Source organism: Elephantulus edwardii, unplaced genomic scaffold, assembly GCF_000299155.1.
Source record: "Elephantulus edwardii isolate Elephantulus edwardi_28Jun2011 unplaced genomic scaffold, EleEdw1.0 scaffold00117, whole genome shotgun sequence".
NCBI classification, from domain to species: Eukaryota; Metazoa; Chordata; class Mammalia; order Macroscelidea; family Macroscelididae; genus Elephantulus; species Elephantulus edwardii.
Window position 1 is genome coordinate 10,563,549 of NW_006399867.1, and position 21,106 is coordinate 10,584,654.

The window sequence follows — 21,106 nt, forward strand, 5'->3', positions numbered from 1 at the left end:
TAGTTTGTAAGATAAGTTCCAAGGCAAACAAATTCTGGGTCAGGATTTCACTAGCTTTATCCAGGTTGCTCTGTAGGGAGGCTATACTAATTACCAACAGGAAATGAGAGTGTAGTGTTGGTTTTAAACATTTATTAGTTTGATAGGTTGAAAAATTGGTATCTGCTTAATAATCATTAAGGAGCCGAGATGACAGTGTGTAATATATCATCAGACTGCTTACTCATAAGGTCAGCAGTTCAAATCCACTAGCCATTCTGTGGAAGAAAGATGGGCCAACTCCTCTCATAAAGAATTTCTAGCCTCAGAAACCTCAAAGAGGGTCACTGTGAGTTATCATCTACCAGATGGCAGTGGGTGGGATATGGGTCAGGGTATTAATTATTTGCAGTGTAACAAAATAGCCTTCTATTGTTGTTGGATAATACGTTATTAGCTTCCTTTGTCCAGTTTTAATGATTTCTCTGTTGGTTTCTGGCTATCACATTCTCCCAAATGGCCTTAAGTTTTCTTCTAGCACTTCTGTTTATCAGCACATTTTCCACTCACCTGGACATCTGCGGGATCCCTTACTGCCATTTTGGCCCCCCTCCCACTGATAAATAGAACCTGCAGGTTGACTGCCTGTTGCTTTGTCTGGGCGGGGGCAAGATCTACATGTTTTTCAGTAGTCCTACTGAATGATAAAATAGACTTCTTTGAAGCTAAGTAACACAGCACAGAATTTCCCTTTTAAGTATACACTTTACTCATTTTTAGCCAGTATATCGAGTTGTACAATCAGCTTTAGGATGTTACTATCACCTCAGTAAGGTGCTTCATCTCAATTTGCAGGTCACGCCATCTCCACCTCCTCAGAACCAATTTCTTTCTGTCCCGATAGATTTGCCTTTCCTAGACGTTCTCTAGAAATGGAGTCACACAGTGTGTGGGCTTTGGTGGCTAGCATGGTCTTTAAAAACAGCATTCAGTTCCCTTGTTAACACTAAATAAATAAGTTCAACCTCTTACATCTAAGTAGTTTTCACCTCTCCAAGGTTATCAGCCAAAGTTTGGAGGTCTTGTCTTGTTCTTAGTTGTAACTGAATGTGTTCCCTTGCATTAACCTGACATAACCCATTTTTTCCTCTGTATTAGCAGTGCCATACTCTGCTCTATGTTTATAACCTACCAGCAAATAAAGATGGCAAGAGCATCAGCAACAGGCTCAGGCGCCTGTCTGATAATTGTGGTGGGAAAGTGTTGAGTATCACAGGCTGCAGTGCAATTCTCCGCTTCATAAACCAAGATAGTGCAGAACGGGCTCAGAAGCGAATGGAGAACGAAGATGTCTTTGGTAATAGGATCATTGTGTCATTTACTCCAAAAAACAGAGAACTCTCTGAAACTAAGAGTTCAAGTGCAATTGCTGATAAAGTGAAGTCTCCTAAAAAACTTAAGAACCTAAAATTGTGCCTCATCAAAGATTCAAGTGAACAGTCTTCCAGTGCCAAAGCCACGCCTGGAAAAGGGTCACAGGCAAATTCTGGATCTGCTGCAAAAAATGCAAATATTAAAAGTTTACAGGTAATTTTGATACCTCTTGCTTTCTGAAGTTTATGGTAGGTTTAGTTCTTTGTCTTAGGTACTTGTTTGATCTTGGCGTGTGCTGCTTCCTCCCCCTCCCTTTTTTTTACTATAGGCAAAGTCAAGTATTTTCTGTATAGGGTTTTAACTCTTGTTGGAAACCTGAAATTTTTAATCCCCAATGCAATTGTCTCTTTTAAGGAGCTGTGCCACCTGGAATCCAAGACTAGCAACAGAAACAGTGAGCCCCATCAGGGTAACATGAGGCCGGTCGTACCTCCTCACAGTAACCCAAGTGCTGCAGTGCCGACATCTAAAAACTCGGGGATGGCAGAATCTGTTTTCAAAGGCAATCAGAAGTATGTTCAATAAACTCTTATTTTGTAATTGCTTATTTAATGTCAAGGAAAAGGAGTAACCTTTTCCCTGTGATTTCCACCCACCCCCCCACCCCCGTTAGAAAAGAGAACCTTAGTGCTCGAAGTGTTACTGTTTCTCCTGCGGAAGCAAAAGATAAAGAAGAGACCCTGTTCCAAGTCAGTTACCCATCCGCTTTCAGCAAGCTGATCGTATCGAGACAAGTCGGACCTCTGCTCACACCTCAGTCTTGGTCTTCTCGGTAAGTCCAGCTGCACAGTGCGTGGTATGGTAAGAGAGGTTTGCCAAATATCACGTTTTCTTAAAAGAATTGAAGCAACACAGAAGTACGTAAAGAAAAGGATGAGTCGTCCATCCCTCTTTATCCAGGCTCTCTTGTCAGGTTATCAGAGCTAGCATTCAAGAGCAGTACTTTATGCCATCACTGCCTCTTCTTTGTGGAGATCTTGGGAAGCAGGAGTCAGAGAGAAGTTCTGAAAATTCCTGGTCAGTGATGGGAGGCACCTTACATTCTGACATATGTCCTTATATTCTCCATTTTCCCGTGTTGAGGAAGAAATCCAAAGTAGGCATGCATTGATTATTCTTAACCAGTGGTATTGTCAGAACAGACCCATAGCTGACCCTCTAGTGGGTTTTCAGAGGCAGTTAATCGCATAGGAAGAGATTGCCTATCCTTCTCCCACAGAGCGGCTGTGGCTTCAAGCTTCATGCCTTCAGGATTGCTGTGTGGCTTCTTGCCACTAGGCCACCAGAGCTCCCTAGGAGTGAGAAGATTATTTATAAGAAGCTATTTGGAGGCAGGAGTGGCTTCTGGAAATCCTATGAACCTGGAGAAAGGATGAAAGTCACACAGGTGTCGAGGACTTCGGTTCATAGGGTTGCTGTGAGTCACCAATGACTCAATGGCACTTAACAACAACATTTGAGAAGTTATTCTCTGTAAACCACTGCAGTTGTCTGTAAAACCCTTATCTAAGCTTTCCTGACTTTTCCTAAATAATTCTGACAAGTCTGAAAAGAGAAGGGGCTCCAGGCCATGTTGTATTTCCATGAGCTCTTCTGGTATTCTGTTCATTTTGCTATGTTGAAGAATCACTGTTGAAAGTGATACTAGGTCCATAAAATTCCGTGTAAAAATTCACATAAAATTATTTACTCTGTGGAGAAAGACTTTAATAGAAAGGTAAGATTAGCTAGTTTTTTTCAGAGCCAAAGAGAAGTTAAGTTGGTATTAAAACTCATTTCCTAACATTAAATGTCAAGAATGGAAATTTCATTTTATCAGGCCTGGCTATAATTTCTGCTTTCAGCTTTTAATTAATCCAATGAAAGAATATTTGATCCTAAACTCTGATTGTCAATAAGAAGTCAACAGGTAGTATTATTATTAAAAGATACTTTTTGATGAATACCTTTAGGTATAAACTGTTGCATGTTTACGATAAAAACACACATATTGTGAAAAAATAATTTTTCCATGTAGCGCTAACTAGAGCCCAAATGACACAGCCAATAAATAGAATAGTAATTTTGTAAAAAAAAAAATCTCAGTATGTGTGTCTTAAGCAGGACTCTGTTGCCAAACCTTTTACACAGAACTTCCCCCCTCGCTTTCAATGCTGCAAATTCAAGCAGTGGTTCAGACTGTGCAGACCCATTTGCAAACGGTGCTGACATCCAGATCAGCAACATAGACTACAGGTTATCCCGGAAGGAATTGCAGCAGCTCATGCAGGAAGCCTTTTCCAGGCATGGCAAGGTAAAAACCTCACTCTTGTTCTTCCCTTTGTTTTACCCTTTAATGACATTTTTTTTTAGTCAGGAGAACTTAGGTCAACATGCATATGCATGGCCAGGTTGCTCTCAAGTGGATTCCAGCTCCCAGGAGCTAGTGGGGCGAGGTAAAAGGGGCCTATTCCCAAGGCTGAAATCTTTATAGAAGCACATTGCCACATCCCTCTCCCAGAGAGCAGTTGCTGGATTCCAACTGCTAACCTTTCTGTTAGCAGCAAGGTACTTAACCAACCACTCTGCCATCAGGGCTCTTGACAGGATTTCTGTGTTCTAAATGAAATTAGCTCTTTCCTTTTTTAATTTTAGTCTTTTTGTCATGATCTTAGTTTCCAGATTGTAGAACACAGCTCCAAAGTGCAGGAAAACTAGGAGTGAGAAGTACCTGTGGTCTTGGGCAAGAATTTAAGTGGCACTTTAGGAAATAAAACACTAATAAGTTTTAATCAGTTTACTGAAATAGGAAAACAGGGTTCCAGAATAATATTGGCTGTTTTTTGCTTATGTATCTGATTCAGTTTATAGAGGTTATTTGCTAAAACTCAGCTTTTATAGATCTTTAACATGCCTATTCCCTAGATTTCTGTAGGGTCTGGAGAAGACCCTGAAGATGCCTCCCAGGCCTCCCAGCCTGCCTTGGAGAGCTGTGTGTGCTGGAGCACACAAGGCAGACCAGGCTAGTGTCTGTGCTAGATCACCTGAGCTCTGGTCAGCAGAAGTATGGGGTTCAGTCAGGTTCCCCCACAGAAGTGTTAACCAGTGTAGTTCTTTAATGATTCACCTCCTTTTTAAAATGGCAAGGTCCTGGTGTGACCTAACTGCCCACTTTGCTTGTAGGTGAAGAGTGTTGAGCTCAGCCCCCATACAGATTATCAGCTCAAAGCTGTTGTCCAGATGGAAACTTTACAAGAAGCAATCAGCGCGGTGAATGGCCTCCAAAGATACAAAATCGGCAGCAAGAAGATCCTGGTATCACTTGCCACAGGAGCTACTAATAAATCACTCTCTTTACTGAGGTAAAACAGCAGGAAAAATATTTTAAAGTAAGCCATTTATTTCAGGAACTAACATTTTAACCCAGAAACCATTTTAGAAATTACAAAAACCAGATTTGGTCACATTCCTGTCTTCTTGTGATGATTTCCTATGCTGTAATGCTTTTTCTAAGTAATGGTTTGGAAATCAGCTATTTAACCCTTGTTCCTGTCATTAAGCAAAGGTGAAGTGTAGCTAGGCAGCCCTTTAGCAAGAAATAATAATACACTGCACATCCAGAAAAGATTCTAGAAAATAGCAGACATCATAATGAAGGTTTATAAGCCTGGAAAGTCTGAAACACGACACTTCAACTCTCAGGAGAAAATGAGTCTACCTAGAAATAGCGCTACATAGCTTCAAGCTCTCCACTTAACCGTTTTTATTCTTTTTTTTTTAATTATTAAATTTTATTAATTTTAATGAACATTTACAGAGATTTTGGGTTTCATTCATTCATTGTTGCACTATTTTCTCTACCCTCCTCCCCAGTTTGTTCCATTTTTATTCTTAATGCCACATAGACACCTAAATTTTCATTCCACTTCCTATAAGTCTTAAGGGTCTGGTGCTGGTTTCCTTTGATTTCATAAAAAGTTTTGCTTGCTCTTTGGCTGCCTCTGTTCTGAAGAGGACTAAGAATATGAGACTCCTCCATGCCTAGTTGGATGTTTGAAGATTTTTGCTCTGACTCGCAGTTCATCATTAATGTTTTGTGAATTTTATTCTGAATGAAAGCTGAAGAACTACTTTCTAAATGTGTTTCCCACACACATACACTTAGAATAAAAATGATACTCTTTCAAGGAAAGTTCAGAAACATAAAAGCAGCAGACAAACCACCCATTATTCTGTGGCTTACACCAGGCTGTCACAGCAATTTTCAGGATTCCTTCCTCCCCACTCCCCAAAACTCAGGTGTCATTTTGCCTTTTCATTTTTTTCAAATAGTGGCGATAACACTGTATTCAGTTGTCTGTCCTAAGCTGTGAGTTGAGCAGGAGACTTTGAGACTGCTCTGCCCTGTGCTATGAATTAGCAGTGAGGGAACCATCCCACTGTGAGTACTCTGTCTTTTTAATGCACAAGTGTGGAAAGCCCCAGGGTTTCAGCCTGAAAATAATCCTGGAGGAGACTCTTTTCTTTAACTTGTCTCCAGGATCTTTACATCTTTCTTAAAAACAAATTCTGACATGCAAAACCAGATAACTTTATTTTGCATCCACATTGTGTTTATCAATTTTATGAATTCTTTTAAAACAGAGCTGCTAACATAGGAAAAAATGATCTGTTTGCTAATTAGTTAAAATTCTGTCTTACAGTGCTGAAACAATGTCTGTTCTTCAAGATGCTCCTGCCTGTTGTCTGCCTCTTTTCAAATTTACAGACATCTATGAAAAAAAGTAAGTTTATTTTTTTCATGAATCCAGTCGATCTTGGTGACTTCTGCCTATAAGACCCTCTTTCTGCTAGAACCACTCGGACTCTGGACCCCATTTCCAGGGTCGGGCCATTCCTTTTTTTTCCCCTCCTATCATCCTTATTTATTGTCCAGCTCTCAGATGCATAGCAGGTGATTGGAAAGATCATGGCTTGTTGCAGGCATATTGAGATATCTTCTCACTCCAGCAACAAAAGCAAAATTCAGTAAGACAGCAATAAACCAAAAGCTGGAGAGGGTGTTGAAAGATCAGAGCACTCATACACTTCTCACAGGGATGTGTAATGGTGAAAACATCTATGGAAAGGAATTTTGTTGGGAATAGAAAGAACATTTAATACAGCAATCCCTCTGAAGGTATATATATTAAAGAAAAAAAAGTAAAATTTGTTATACAACATGCTAACAAATGGTAGATAGGGTGTTATGGTATTAGGATTTTTTTTTTAGGGTTTTTTTTTTAATTTAGGTTGTTTATTTTTCATTTCAATGAACATCTACAGAAATTTTGGAATTCCATTCATTCATTGTTGCACCCCTTCTTAACACCTGGATTTGGGGCCTGACTCTGCCTCCTGCCTGGATTTGGGCCAGCCTAGGATCCCAGTGCTTATAAGAACCCTGCAAAGCCCAGATCTCACTCCACAAGGGATTTGTGGGAGAAGTTTGACAGCAACTGACAAAACCTGCAGTTCCAAAAAACTCTGGTTGTGACCCGTGGGAAATTTCAACCTGGTGGAGCGATGAGACAAACAGAATGAGGTGTTCAGATTTACATTTGTATCTTGACACTTCTTTTTAAAAAACTTCCTTTAGAAAATTAAGAATTTTAGACTCCAGAGTTATGTTCTCCCCCTTTTTTATTAGAATTAGAGTTTGCAAATCTTAAGAGTTTTCCACTCATGTGCATTTTGCATTCCAACAGTGTCATTAACAATTTCATTGGATCATTCAGACACTTTTGATTGCGTGCACAGTTTTGCACCATATTTTGCATTTTTCGCTCACCATGTCCAGGACCACTCCTTTTGGAGTGGTTGACAGTCATGGCAGGGGTCCAGCTGCTTCTGGTTCAAGGTCACAGAGGCTGTGAGATGTTAGTGTGGTTGTTTAGTTTCCTTCAGTCTTACCTTTTTTCCCCCTCCTGACTAGTAGAGACCAATAGTCACACCCTTGACAGGACTCACTACTTACCAGAGGAAGATGTAGAATATTGTCTTGTTAAACTGCATCAGGCCAGTTGATCTTGGTGTTGCCAGAGAGTATGCTCCTGCGCTCCCCAGCCAAGGGACCCCTTCCCTCAAGGTGTTTGTGTAACTTTGTCCCCTGTGTGCTCTGTTGTGTTCATGGGCATATTGGCAGCATGTGTAAGAATACATGCATGTACCGTGATAGCCAGATGAAACATTCTTAAGGAGGTTACACAGATGCTTCTCACTATACTTGACTCTATACGTTTTTCAATCAAGGTACTCAGTTCTTTGTAACGAAAGAAAAACATTCAAGTCAACCTCTCCCTTTGTTTCCTTGCTGTAGGTTTGGACATAAATTGAATGTGTCAGATTTATATAAATTAACAGACACAGTGGCAATCCGTGAACAAGGAAATGGGAGACTGGTGTGCCTCCTACCCAGTATCCAAGCACGACAGAGCCCCTTGGGGTCTTCCCAGTCTCACGACGGCTCCTCAGCAAATTGCAGCCCAATTATATTTGAGGAGTTAGAATACCATGAGCCCATCTGCCGACAGCATTATTCCAATAAGGCATTCAGGTATGCACCACCTCATCTCCCTCAGAAATTATCCTTCTGCATAAGGTCATGGAACATTTGCAAATATTTTAATTCATTTGTAAACATTTTCAACAATAGAACAGGGTCAACTCAATGCTTTATTCTCTTTTTCTGCAGTGAACATGAATTTGATCCAGATTCATACAAGATTCCTTTTGTGATTCTCTCATTGAAGACGTTTGCACCCCAAGTTCATAGTCTTCTCCAGACACATGAGGGCACTGTGCCTTTATTAAGGTGAATCTTCTCAGAGTGCTATGTGAATGCATTGCCAGAGTTTTCCTTTACACAGAAACTGCCCACACTTTGCCCTGAGCAAGTGTTGCATGTGGAATTTAGATTGTTGCTCTGTCCTGATGTTGTCAGCCTTGCAGGAAAATAAAGGGCATCTGGAATGACTTTATTTACTCAGTATTTCAATAATGAAATTTGGGGGTTTGCTACATTTTCAGAATCTAAACAGGAAAGGGACAATTTCTGCTCCTCAAGCAAGAGGTATAGTATAAACACTGTAACAGAAATGTGCCCCAGAACCAGGACAGTATGTACCTCCTCAGGTGCTTTTATCTTGTAAATTTTCACATTAGAAAGAGAAACCCCAAAACTCAGTGTCATTGAATTACTTCTGACTCAAAGCAACCCTGTCTGACAGGATAGAGCTACACACAGGGATTCCTAGATTGTAAATCTTTTTTTTTTTTTTTTAGATTGTAAATCTTTATGGAAGTTAACTTCCTCCCACAGAGTGACTGGTATATTTGAACCACTGACCTAGTTAGCAGCCAGAGCTTTTGCCCATCAAATCATTCATTTACCCACAGCACCACGAGGACTTTTTCATGGAAAAATTATTGTTGTTGATTTCTGTTGAATCGAGCATGACTCATAGCGACCCTATGAACAAAAGGCCTGAAGCCTTTCTATAACGTCATTTATCAAAGCTCATAGTTTCCAGAGGCATGTTGTTTAGGAAGTGGATACCACTCCAGTTAGCAAAAAAGAAGAATCCATTTGACCGAACCGTGGTTACATCCTTAGATTGAATACAAAGCCTATACCTATGACCTTGACTTCTCACATTCAAACACAGATAATGGACTTGAAACAAATTATTTGTTTAATGAGGCTTTGAAATAAAGCCTAATTTATTTTTTTTTTCTAATTTTTTTTTAAAGTCTTCTGTTTAGTAGGATTTGAAATCAGGGAGTGAGATGCCTCCTACCTTGTTTCTGTTTTTAAGGAGTGCTTTGCTTATTCAAGGTCTCTTTCCATTCCAAAAGAAATTGGAGGTTGCCTTTTCCATCTCATTGAAGAATGGAATTGGTATTTGTATCAAGATTGCATTGAACATGTAGATTGCCTTTGGTAGGATTGTCATTTTCACAATATTGAGTCGTCCTATCTATGAGCAAAGGATATTTTTCCATTTCTTCTCCAGGTCTCTCTTTATTTCTTATACTAATGTTTTGTAATTTTCTTTGAATAAGTCTTTTGTGTTTCTAGTTAGATTTACTCCCAAGTATTTAATCTTGTGTTAACTATTGTGATGGGTATTGCTTTTATTAGCTCCAGCTCTGTATTCTCTTTGTCACTGTAGAGAAATCCAATTATTTTTGTATGTTCATCTTGTGTCGTGCCACTTTGCTGAATCGGTCAACTATGTCCAGTAGTTTTCTTTTTTTAAAAAAAAAATTTTATTAATTTTAATGAAAATTTACAGAGACTTTGGATTTCCATTCATTCATTGTTGCACTTTTCTCCCTGCCTTCCCCTCCCTCCCAGTACACTCTTGAAAAGTAAAAGTCTTCCATTGTTTTACAGTCCCTTCCCCAGGTCCACTCTACTATGTAGCCTTCATTCTGGACTCTTGTCAGTAGTTTTCTTGATGAGTCTTTAGGGTTTTCTAAGTATACTATAGTATCATCTGCATATAGAGATAATTTTACCTCCTCTTTGCCAATTTGGATACCTGTTATTTCCTTCTCTTGTCTTGTTGCTACCACTGAAATTTCTAATACAATGTTGAATAGGAGAGATGATAGTGGACATTCTTGTCTAGTTCTTGTGGTGGTCAAGACAGCGTGGTACTGGTACAATGACAGACACACAGATCAATGGGATAGAATTAAGAACCCAGAAATCAGCCCATCTACCTATGGTCAACTGATTTCTGACAAGGAGATGAGATCAGTAAAGTGGGAAATGACAGCCTTTTTAACAAATGCTGTTGGCAAAATTAGAAAACCATCTGCAGAAAACTCAAACAAGTCTCACACCTCGCACTATACACAAAAACCAACTCAAAGTGGATCAAGGACCTACGACTAAAACCAAGGACTATAAATGTCATTAGAGAAAAGCTTGCAAGAACTCTGGAAGCACTAATCCACAACTTGAACAGTCTTCCGAGCATCCAGAAAAACCTACAGCCAGGAACGGATACAGTAAATGAATGGGACTGTCTACGAATCAAATCCCTATGCATATCCAAAAGCTTCTCCAACAGGGTAAAAAGGGAAGCCATAAACTAGGGAAAAAATATTTGGTAATGACATGTCTGATAAAGGACTTATCTAGAATTTATAGAATACTTGAACGCCACAAAATAAAGGTAAACAACTGAACTGCAAAATGGGCACAGGATATGGACAAAGGAGACATTTCTTTCACCAAAGACGACATTCAGATAGCGAACAAACACATGAAGACATGTTCAAAATCTGTAGCTCTAAGAGAGATGCAAATCAAATCAGCTATGAGATATCATCTCACCCCAGTAAGAATAGCAAAATTTAACAGAACAGCAAACAACAAATGTTGGTGAGGTTGTGGAGAAACTGGAACCCTTATTCACTGTTGGTGGGAGTGTAAGATGGTGCAACCACTATGGAAGGCTGTATGGTGCTTTCTCAAAAAGGTGGAAATAGAAATACCATTTGACCCAGCAATTCCACTAGGAATATACTCTAAAGAAACCAGAACTGCCACCCAAGCAGACATATGCACACTCATGTTTATTGCTGCTTTGTTCACAATAGCAAAGAGTTGGAAACAACCTAAGTGCCCATCAACAAACGAATAGAGAAGCTGTGGTATATTCACACAATGGAATATTACACAGCACTGAAAAACAAAGAACTCATGAAATATACAAAATGGGTGACCCTGGAGGACATTATGCTGAGTGAAATATCTCAGTCACAAAAAAAACCAAATACTGCATAATGCCTGTATGGGTGTTGGGGAAAACCTAAGAAAAGGGAATTTATAATGTACATGGCATTGAAGCAGATGAGGGAGAGAACTGTATAAAAGGAATATATCATTAGGTATTATTGGCATGACAACAGTCCAGAATAAGAGCTGTATAGTAAAGTGGTCCCCGGGGTGGGAGTTACGCAGGGGGAATGATGACTGTATAACAGTGAAAGAACTTTTTTCCCAGATAGGAAAGCAAACTGGGGGGAGGGAGAATAAGGAGCAACAATGAATGAATGGAAATCCAAGTTCTTTATAAACTGTCATTAAAATCTGAAAAAAAAGAAAAGTCTTCTGTTGAATGCATGCTTTCTTTATCATTATTTTACTTCCTTTTCCTCCCTTTTCCCCCACCGCCTCCCTTTTCAGCTTTCTGGATTGTTACGCTGCAGAGTTTGGTGAACTAGAAGTGATGCATGAAAGCAGAGGGAGTGTTCCCTTAGAGCACCTCATCACCTGTGTTCCAGGTGTAAACATTGCCACAGCACAGAATGGTGTCAAAGTGATCAAATGGATTCACAACAAGCCCCCCCCTCCGAATGCAGGTAGGTGCCAGGAGTTCCATCTGGAGCATCTTCGCCGCCTCTATGAGGTCGGCAGGGGAGAAGCACTGTTTGCGGACATCCCTTAACTTTCTCTACCTGGCACTTTGACTAGCGGGAATATGAGTGTAGAGGCCAAGAAGGAGAGCTCCAATTTGATTTCGTCTGCTTGTTCGTGATGGAACTCAGTCAAGGAACTGAAACTTCCATTGTCTTTGTTTTAGCTGTTGAAATGATACTTGGTCTTACATATATTCTTGTTCCCCACCCTCCTGTCTCTAGACCCTTGGCTTCTGCGCTCTAAAAGTCCTGTTGGGAACCCCCAGCTGATCCAGTTCAGCAGGGAAGTGATTGACTTGCTGAAGAACCAGCCTTCGTGCGTCACACCGGTTAGCAATTTCATCCCATCCTATCACCATCATTTTGCAAAGCAGTGCCGAGTGTCGGACTATGGCTACTCCAAGTTGATCGAACTGTTAGAAGCGGTACCTCATGTGTTACAGGTGAGGAGTGATCTCATGTCTTTAAAGTCAGAACTTCATGGTTTCAGCTGCCCTCGGCTCAAGAAACAACAGTCTAGCTAGGAACCGAATTCCTAAAAACACAGTTCAAAGAAAATCACCCTGCGATGCTTTCTTCAGAGCATGGGAAACAGAAACAAGTCTTCAGAGAACTACACATTGCCACCTAAAAGAGAATTCCTTACCAGCTTTGAGGAGCGTTTTCCTTTAACCTCTGCATCCTCATGCTCCTCTTAGCACCGTTCCCTTCAGAATTGTTCACTATCACAAGTGTCAACCCCAAAAGCACCTACCACTTGTGTTTATGCACCAGTGGCTTGGCTTTACCCTTTATCATAGGTCAGCTGGGAGATTAGTTCCTGGGCTAGAGTTTGGACATTGGATCTTAGGAAGTCTGCTTGTTAAAGTACCGAGCAGAATTGTGCCCATTTGTAAAAATGACCTGGAAAACATCAACTTATTCTCAGAGGCAAAATTAATTACCCTAACGGTTAATAGGCATTTCATTTCTTGCTCATGAGTATTTGGGAAAGAGTGTACAGAGGACGAAAGGCCCCTGGCATTGGGGCAGTTGTTCTTTTTGGTCATCTCTGTCTTGCTGACCATGCAGATACTGTATGCAGAGGAGGAGAGCAGAAGCAGGAGAGAGATATCAACAAGAAAGCCGGGTTCTGTCAAGGTCTTTCAAGTGTAATCATCAAGGTGTTTGATTTGCAGATTCTCGGAATGGGCTCCAAACGTTTGTTGACACTCACCCACAGGGCCCAGGTGAAGCGCTTCACTCAGGATTTACTCAAACTGCTCAAATCTCAAGCCAGCAAGCAGGTCATTGTGAGGGAGTTCTCACAGGCTTATCACTGGTGAGTTGTCGAGAGGGGAAGAAGAAAAGAAAATACTTTATAACATTTTTCTTTCCCTCAGTTAAACAGTTGTCTAAGTCCTCTATTTAGCATTCTTTTGGGAAAGCGAGAGTTACTTTAGCAATATTATTTAGTTGTCCCTTTCCATTTTTAAAACCTAGGTGTTTCTCAAAGGACTGGGATGTCACTGAATATGGTGTTTGTGAGTTGATTGATATTCTATCAGAGATTCCAGACACAACGGTCTTCTTGTCTCAACAAGATAGTGAAATGGTGATTTGTATCCCAAGAAGAGGTATGTTGACCTCAGTTTGCTGAAATTGTACTCAATCTCCATAGTTATTTTAAAATTACTGTGTAAAAGGGACCCCCTTTTCCTTTTCTGGGACTCCTGACTATCCCATAGGAGGTGCAGTCTGACAACTATTGCTCTGTTGTGCCTTGGTTCTTAAGAGTAGAGGGAACTACTAGTCAAGATCAAGAAATGCACACTTGTTGTTTTAGAATTTTCTCCATAGGAAACATAGGGAGCTCTGGTAGCTTAATGATAAGAACCTGCATTGCAATCCCAAAGGTTCAAAATCATCAGCTGCTCAGCAGGAGAAAGATGGGCAGTCTCCTCTCATGTGATTTACTGCCTCAGAAAACCCGCTGACGGTCAGCTGTGGGTCAGATCCAGCTCGATGGCACACAACAACACAGGCAGAGCCAGTACTTTGCTGAAATGCCTTCTTTAGACCATCCCTGGCTCTTTAAGCCATAGACACCCTTGGAAAGAAAGCACAAATGAATTTTTTTTTCCTTAACAATTTTAGTAATTTTGCAATTGAGGTCTAGGAGATGGAATCATCAAGAAAAGACACTGCCCTTAGTTGATTTCAACGCATTGTGAGCCTCCATGGGATTGGGTTTCTAGGCTGTACATCTTTATAAGAGGAGGCTTCCCATCCTTCTCCCATGGAGTGGCTTGTGAATTTGAACTGCAGACCTTTTGATTAGTAGCCATGATGCATTATGGCTATGCCACCAAGAGATTGGACAGATAAAAAGAAGTCTGCCTACTGTCTTTATCTACCACTGTTAAAGTGTTAAACTGCAGTTTTTTTCCTACAGAAAACTGACATGTAGGAATCCACAGTATTCCACAGCCAGAATTAGCAATACTGGTCTTTTCCCGGTTAAAATTTTATAGTGAATAGGAACAACAAAAACCTCTAAGCTTTTTTCGTTTGTGTTTTTGCTAAGGTTTTGATATTTGGTACTCTTCTGATAGCATGTTTTTACAGAAGGTTAATAAAAGGCATGTGACTATTCAAAAATGTGATTTCACAGAGAATTTCTGTGGTTCTTGAGAATAGAGACTTGCATCCTATGTCGTTGTCATGTTTGAGTACATACATGAACACGTTCGTATATTCTTGTGAGAACTTGACAGAACTCCCTGTCTCTGGGAGTTGTAGGTCTCACAAGGTTTCCGCCTTTGACAAGGTGCCTCTTACCACTTTTGTATTGCTCATTTTAATGGAAAATATTTGTGTTTTCCTTCTCTCTCAGTTGTCTACTGTTGGGGAACAAAGTTCAGCTTTTACTGTGTGTACACAGATATACATACACACACTCGTCTTACTGGGTTGAGGGTAGAGAAGAGTACATCACAGTATACCATAATAGTATATGACATACCAGTCTTCAAGGATAGTATAACAGTATCGTGACTTCCAGGTATTCTCCATAACAAGCACAGGAACCACTTGCAAAGAAAGAAGTTATGTATATTTGTTTTACACTGTGTGCTTAGAAAACTAAGCAGTGACTAGGACTGAGTATATCATGAATGTGATTGTATATGTTTTTTTTAAAGAACGTACTCAGGATGAAATAGAAAGGACAAAACAGTTCTCCAAAGATGTTGTTGATTTGCTGCGTCACCAGCCCCATTTCCGGATGCCCTTTAATAAATTTATTCCCTCTTACCATCACCACTTTGGCCGACAGTGCAAACTCTCCTACTATGGATTTACCAAGCTAATTGAACTTTTTGAAGCCATACCTGATATTTTACAAGTGAGTTAAGAAGTTCTAATTATTTAAGTACTTTTTTAAACTTTTTTGGAGGGTGAATGTTTTCACTTTCAAGGCCTGTTTACCTAAAATGGAGGGAATTGGGAAAGAGTGAAAAATCTTGAAATAATTCTGATTAGAAAAGATGTGTTGTTGACTCATATCTAAAATTGGGTATATGTGTCTTTTTTCTTTAGAAATCAGATGCTTTATTCCAGCCTGATTGAAGGTCATTATTGGGCAAGGGATTAGGTTGATTTTATTATCATCTTTTCAGATTTCTTATGTTGGATCCCAACTATTGAACTTTTCCTAAGTTAAACCCCATTTTTGCTATTGACACTTCTGTTTAATCATCTATATTTTTTGTTACTATTACTCCTCTGTATTTATTATTATTGAATCTCAAAAATGGTTTTGAAGTGCTAGCTTGTGTACATTTTCATGACATTTCAGTCCATGAACAATTGTAACTTTCTCACACTCCCTTCCCTCCTCCCTTTTATCTGTTTCCTCAGGTACTGGAATGTGGAGAAGAGAAAATCCTCGCTTTGACGGAGGTAGAACGCTTCAAAGCTCTTGCTGCCCAGTTTGTTAAACTCCTTAGATCCCAAAAAGACAACTGCCTTATGATGACAGATCTCCTCACAGAATATGCTAAGACTTTTGGCTACACATTTCGTCTCCAGGACTATGATGTCAGCTCAATTTTGGCTTTAACACAGAAACTCTGCCATGTTGTAAAGGTAAAGAGGTGTGCTTTTCTCCTGTCATGAAATAAAACTCGGGATGACTTAATCCTCACTGGGATTGTGTGTGGGGGTGTATGTGGGTGTGGGGGGGTGTTTATATGTAGCACTTACACATGCACTCTATCTTATTTTAAAAACTTGGCTATTTTAATTTTTTTATATTATACTGATTTATTTACAAAGTTCGAATACATTGTTTTTTTACAAAAGATTCTTCCCATTTTAAAAAAAGAACACAATTTGGTTTGTGTGAAATTGTTAATACTGCTTCACAGAACATGTCTTAAGTTTGAGGAGAGAACAGAATTTCAGAGTTTTGGTCATTAAGTGTCTGTTGAGCAGCTTTGGCAAAGGAAATCTTTTTAAATTGATGAGGCTAATTCATTGGAGTGCTTGCTCTCAGCACCGCTGACCTGCAATTGGACCCTTTCACACCTATCTTTATCTCCTAGATTTTGATTTTTTTTTCTTCTTAAGTTGTAACCACAGAGCTCCCCCCCCCCCAGTTCTGACTCTATTAAGACGTACATTTAGAGCAAGGTAGGACTCAGAATTATCTTTGTTGCTGGTATAGTTGTATTAGAGAGGGTAGCTTCGTTCTTCCCCTGTTGTGGACTAAACTGACCCTCCCATCATACGCAGGGCAGCTGGACAGGGTTCAAGCCACCTCTCCCCATCAGGTCTGGAAGCAGTTCTGGTCATAAGAGGAAGAACCTTCCCAGGAGACAGAGTAGGGGTCTCTGAGAATAGGAAGAACTCTAAGAGGGTTCTGTCCCAGACACTAAAGAGGATAACAGTCCACAGTGTCCTGTGCAATTGAGACGCGTATTGGCTTGACCTTTGACTTAAGCTAAGTGTGGCTAACAGGCTAAAGGTGTGAGTGGGAAGCTTGAATGTGATACACAGAAATGAGCAAAGCCTCATGGTGCAACCCCAGCGGCTAGCAGCTTCCAGGGACCTTCTGGAAGATACTATGCCCAGGCTTCACTTCGGCCACCAAGATTCTTAGGCAATGAGTCTGGCATTTTAAAAAAAGTTTACCTGGTGACTTTAATATGCAACCTGGGTTGAAAAATTAAGAGGTATAGCTAAGTAGCATCAAAGGAACAAGTTTTTGGTTTTTTCTTCTTAAAAGATTTTCATAATGGTGATGGTCTAGGCATGTAAGAAAGTGATGCTCACGCCCCTGAACCTGTTTGTTGGTTGATTAAATCCTACTGCTGAGGAGGAAACCTATAGTCTGAATTGCTCTGAATCCACAACCTTGATAAGAGAGTGAGGGGTGGGGGCAGGTGGAGTGGGAATCTCCTCACAAAATCTCCGCCTCAGTCCTGCTCAAGTCTGGATGACAGAACCAGGTAAAGACACCCTGGGCTTGTGATGGTTCCCCAGGTGCCATCCACCCTCTCTCTGCCTCTAAAAACCCAAAGCCCCAGACAGTCCAAGCCAAGGGGACTCAAGAGCTTTGGTCCTCGTTGGAAAAACAGGCTGAATAGCAGATACTTATTTCACTTACCAGGGCCTGATCAGCGTGGATACCAGGAGAAGCTCAGGTCACAGATGCATCCCCATCCTCCCCAGGGCCTATGACTCTGTGGGCCTCCGACTCCATATCCTAGTTCACCTGCTTCTCGCTTCCCAAATGATAACCTTACAAAATAAAGAGGTTTGGAGGTTTTCCGCCCAGTGTGCTTTGTTTGATTTTATATAAACTTTAAGTCTCCTTGACAATCTGAAACAGCTGTGGAGTAAATAGAAAGTCAGAGATTAGAATCCCAGCTTGTGGATAGTGTTCGTGGATTAGAAAAAAACTTGCAAAAAAAAAGAAAAAAAGCTTGCACTGTCATCCGAGCAGTTCTACACCATCATCTCATCTTGGACCTTGTAGAGCAGTGGAACTGAGAGTACTGACTGCACACACTTCTTACCCCTTGAGCAGAGAAACACGAAGGCCCTGACTTTGAACTTGGGCCAGTGGCTGACAGCTACCTGGTCTGTCTCCTTTCTGTAGTAGGGTTTGGAAAGAAGGAATAAAGAACTATAGAGAATAGTAGCAGTTTCTTCATCCTTACTGCCTTAAGAAAAAAGAGAAGTATCGATGGAAGTTTCTGATTAGTGATCGGAGAGTGAAGGAAGAATTTCTGTTTCAGTCTTGTCTGATATGTTGCGCTGTTGTCCCACAAAGCCCAAAACGAGCCCACTCACTTGACTTTGGTTTACGAGTGAGAACTGGATGCAGATAGCTGAGCCTGGTAGGACTCGCATTCTTTCTCTCGTGTTCTGAAAGGTTTGAATTCTTGTTCCTTCCCCCCACCTCCAGGTTGCTGATATGGAATCTGGCAAACAGATTCAGCTGATCAATCGAAAGTCCCTTCGATCTCTCACTGCCCAGCTGCTGGTATTGTTGATGTCTTGGGAAGGAACCACCTTTATTTCTGTTGATGAGCTCAAGAGACATTACGAAACCACGCACAGTGTTCCTCTCAACCCCTGTGAATATGGATTCTTGACTTTGACGGAACTTCTGAAGAGTCTGCCTTACTTAGTTGAGGTATATGGGCTGATGGTTCTTGGGAGCCTCCGTAAAGGAAATTGCCGAAGTGAGTTTCTGAAAGTACAGTGTGTAGAGAAGAGGGTCCAGGGGTGACTGAAACCAGTTGGTCTCATTAGGCATCGAGAAGTGAAGAAATCCTTCCCAAATGAGTGACAAAGGCAAGACGAAAGCTGTGCTCTCCTGACAGCTGAGGGGACATTCAGAAGGTTAATGGTGGTGTCTTACAGAGCGTTCCTTGGAAAGTCAGTGTGGAAGCTGACATTCAAGCTTCCCACTCACACCTTTCCTCTCTCAGCTGGAGGCCTGCACTTGCCTGGGGGCGGGGCAGGAAGTCACTCACTAAGCTGCTCACTCTGCTCTCCCTTTGGCCCAGGTCTTCACTAGTGAGAACACGGAGGAATGCGTGAAGCTCACAAGTCTCTATTTGTTTGCGAAGAACGTGCGTTCCTTACTGCACACTTACCACTACCAGCAGATCTTCCTCCACGAATTTTCCGTGGCCTACGCCAAGTATGTCGGAGAAACGCTGCAACCCAAGTTGTACGGCTACGGGAGCGTGGAGGAGCTCCTGGGAGCCATCCCTCAGGTGGGTGTCCATACTTCCTGGGGAGGAGGGTATCTTCTTGAAGAGTCCCTGGTGGAGTCAGCTGGGGTAAGAAATTGGAATAATAACAATAATCACTCTTAGGCTTTGCACCCTCGCAAAGCCGACTGACCGTTGGTATAAGAAAAACCGTTTTCCTTTTGCTCACTTTTACATTCTGTAAACCTTTGATAAAGGCTCATGTGCCAAGTCACCCACAGACCTGGCTTCTAGAAAGGTGTCAGTTGTTAGGACAGTCCAGGCCCAGAAGGTGAGGGCAATCACGGTGGTCAGCGTGGTGCCTGGTGGGTGGATTGAAGTGAAATAGGACATGGGTGGGCCCCAGGCAGGAGGGGTCAGCCATATGATGAAGCAGGAAATGGGCACTCCTAAAAGATTATTTGCAAGCTGAATCTCACGGGTTTGATCAGCACAGTGTTTTGTTTTCTTTTTTTAAACATAACATTTGGTCATAGATCTTTCTTACTTTTTATTGTGGTTTGACTAAAAGTTCATGAAATGGATTTGTATACCAGCTTTTCACACTCAGGTTGTTGAATGGCACGGATCACAGTCTCCACATTGTCGGCATTCTTCCCATTTCCTCCCTGTGGTTCTTGTTTCCATCCTTCCTCCCCGTCCTTGCCTTCTGTTATCCCTGCCCTTCTGGTCTCATAGGGTGGTTCTAGGACTAGATACATCCCTGGTGTTCTCATTCAACCTGGTGGGCCCATCTTTTGTTTGGGTGATGATGATGTCTCAGAGTTGACTAAGTACTATAGACATAAGTTTCTGTTATAACAGTACAGTTGGCCATTTTTATGAATCACAACAGCTTTTTAATTGGAAGCAGGAGTAGCATCCACTTCCTAAACAACATGCCTCTGGAAACTCTATGAACTTTGATAAAGGACAGTAGTTAGAGAAAGGCTTCAGGCCTTTTGTTCCTAGGGTCGCTATGAGTCGTGCTTGACTTGACGATAATCAACAACAGCTTTTTAAAAAGTAAGTAGATAATGCGTGTAGAAAACATTTTCTTGGCATTAATTATAAATGGTATAGCTTATAGGGAGTTAGGATGCAGGCTCAGAGATGGTGCACCTCTGTAGTTCTGATCCACAGCTACTCTGCAGGAGAGAGATGGGCAGTTCCCTCCAGTGTGAGTTACAGCCCATGGAAACCCACTGGAGGGTCAGCTATGCATCAGTCCCGACTCTACAGCAATGATTGAATGAGTGTGATTATGTCCAAGGCAGACCCAGTAGGTCACACACTGCCTGAATTAAAAAGACTGTTCTTCTTCCTTTTTCCATTGCTTAACCTGCAGTTCTCTTGTGTGCAGGTGGTCTGGATAAAAGGACACGGTCACAAGAGAATCGTAGTGTTAAAAAATGACATGAAAAGTAAGTAAGCACCCATTCCCCAGTTCTCTTAAAAGCATGCTTCTTGTCGGTGTCTCTGACAGTTCTCTTGGTCCTCAGGTCGTTTGAGTTTACTCGGGCTGGCTTCTACCAGTAGTGAGAGCCAGCTCCCAGAGAAAGAGCAGATCCTGGAGGTGCCTGAATCTCACACAGCTGCAGAGCTCCACCTAGGACTTGGTAACAGTGGTAAGTGAAGAAAGAGAAAGTGAAACTTGTTAAATTCTAGGAACAGTGCCTTGGAGGGGTGTCGAGGAAGGGCGCAATGGCAGTCGCACACCATCTCTCTGAATTGCAGTTAAATATGCCCATTTTATTTTTTTTTATTATTTTAAAAAATTATTTGTGTGTGTGTGTGTGTACTGTCAAATCAGATCTGACTGGTACAGGAGGAGATTGTCCCTCCTTCTCCAGCAGAGCATCTGGTGGATTCGAACCACGGGCCTCTGGGATTGCAATACAGTGTTGACTGTTCTCTGTGAGAACTGTGTTCCCTGCTTTGCACAGCACACGGCGTCTTGAGGTGCATCATCTCCCTCAGCCTTCACC

At 41.3% G+C, this 21,106-nt stretch overlaps 1 protein-coding gene across 3 annotated transcripts in view; it reads left to right on the top strand.

The window, feature by feature from the left end:
- KIAA0430 (KIAA0430 ortholog) overlaps positions 1-21,106 on the top strand; it is a 34,629-nt gene that overhangs the window by 11,646 nt on the left and 1,877 nt on the right. For 2 of the 3 annotated variants that reach the window (XM_006892673.1, XM_006892675.1), the window contains exons 7-24: positions 1,138-1,566; positions 1,768-1,925; positions 2,027-2,185; positions 3,517-3,706; positions 4,576-4,754; positions 6,096-6,176; positions 7,751-7,987; positions 8,126-8,245; positions 11,636-11,811; positions 12,091-12,311; positions 13,047-13,189; positions 13,351-13,484; positions 15,051-15,253; positions 15,769-15,996; positions 18,323-18,553; positions 18,930-19,142; positions 20,482-20,542; positions 20,621-20,746. In XM_006892673.1, the coding sequence (XP_006892735.1) occupies positions 1,138-1,566; positions 1,768-1,925; positions 2,027-2,185; positions 3,517-3,706; positions 4,576-4,754; positions 6,096-6,176; positions 7,751-7,987; positions 8,126-8,245; positions 11,636-11,811; positions 12,091-12,311; positions 13,047-13,189; positions 13,351-13,484; positions 15,051-15,253; positions 15,769-15,996; positions 18,323-18,553; positions 18,930-19,142; positions 20,482-20,542; positions 20,621-20,746 (3,289 nt within the window). Of the gene's footprint in view, positions 1-1,137; positions 1,567-1,767; positions 1,926-2,026; positions 2,186-3,513; positions 3,707-4,575; positions 4,755-6,095; positions 6,177-7,750; positions 7,988-8,125; positions 8,246-11,635; positions 11,812-12,090; positions 12,312-13,046; positions 13,190-13,350; positions 13,485-15,050; positions 15,254-15,768; positions 15,997-18,322; positions 18,554-18,929; positions 19,143-20,481; positions 20,543-20,620; positions 20,747-21,106 lie in introns of all 3 variants that reach the window. The other variant, XM_006892674.1, reaches the window with a different exon arrangement.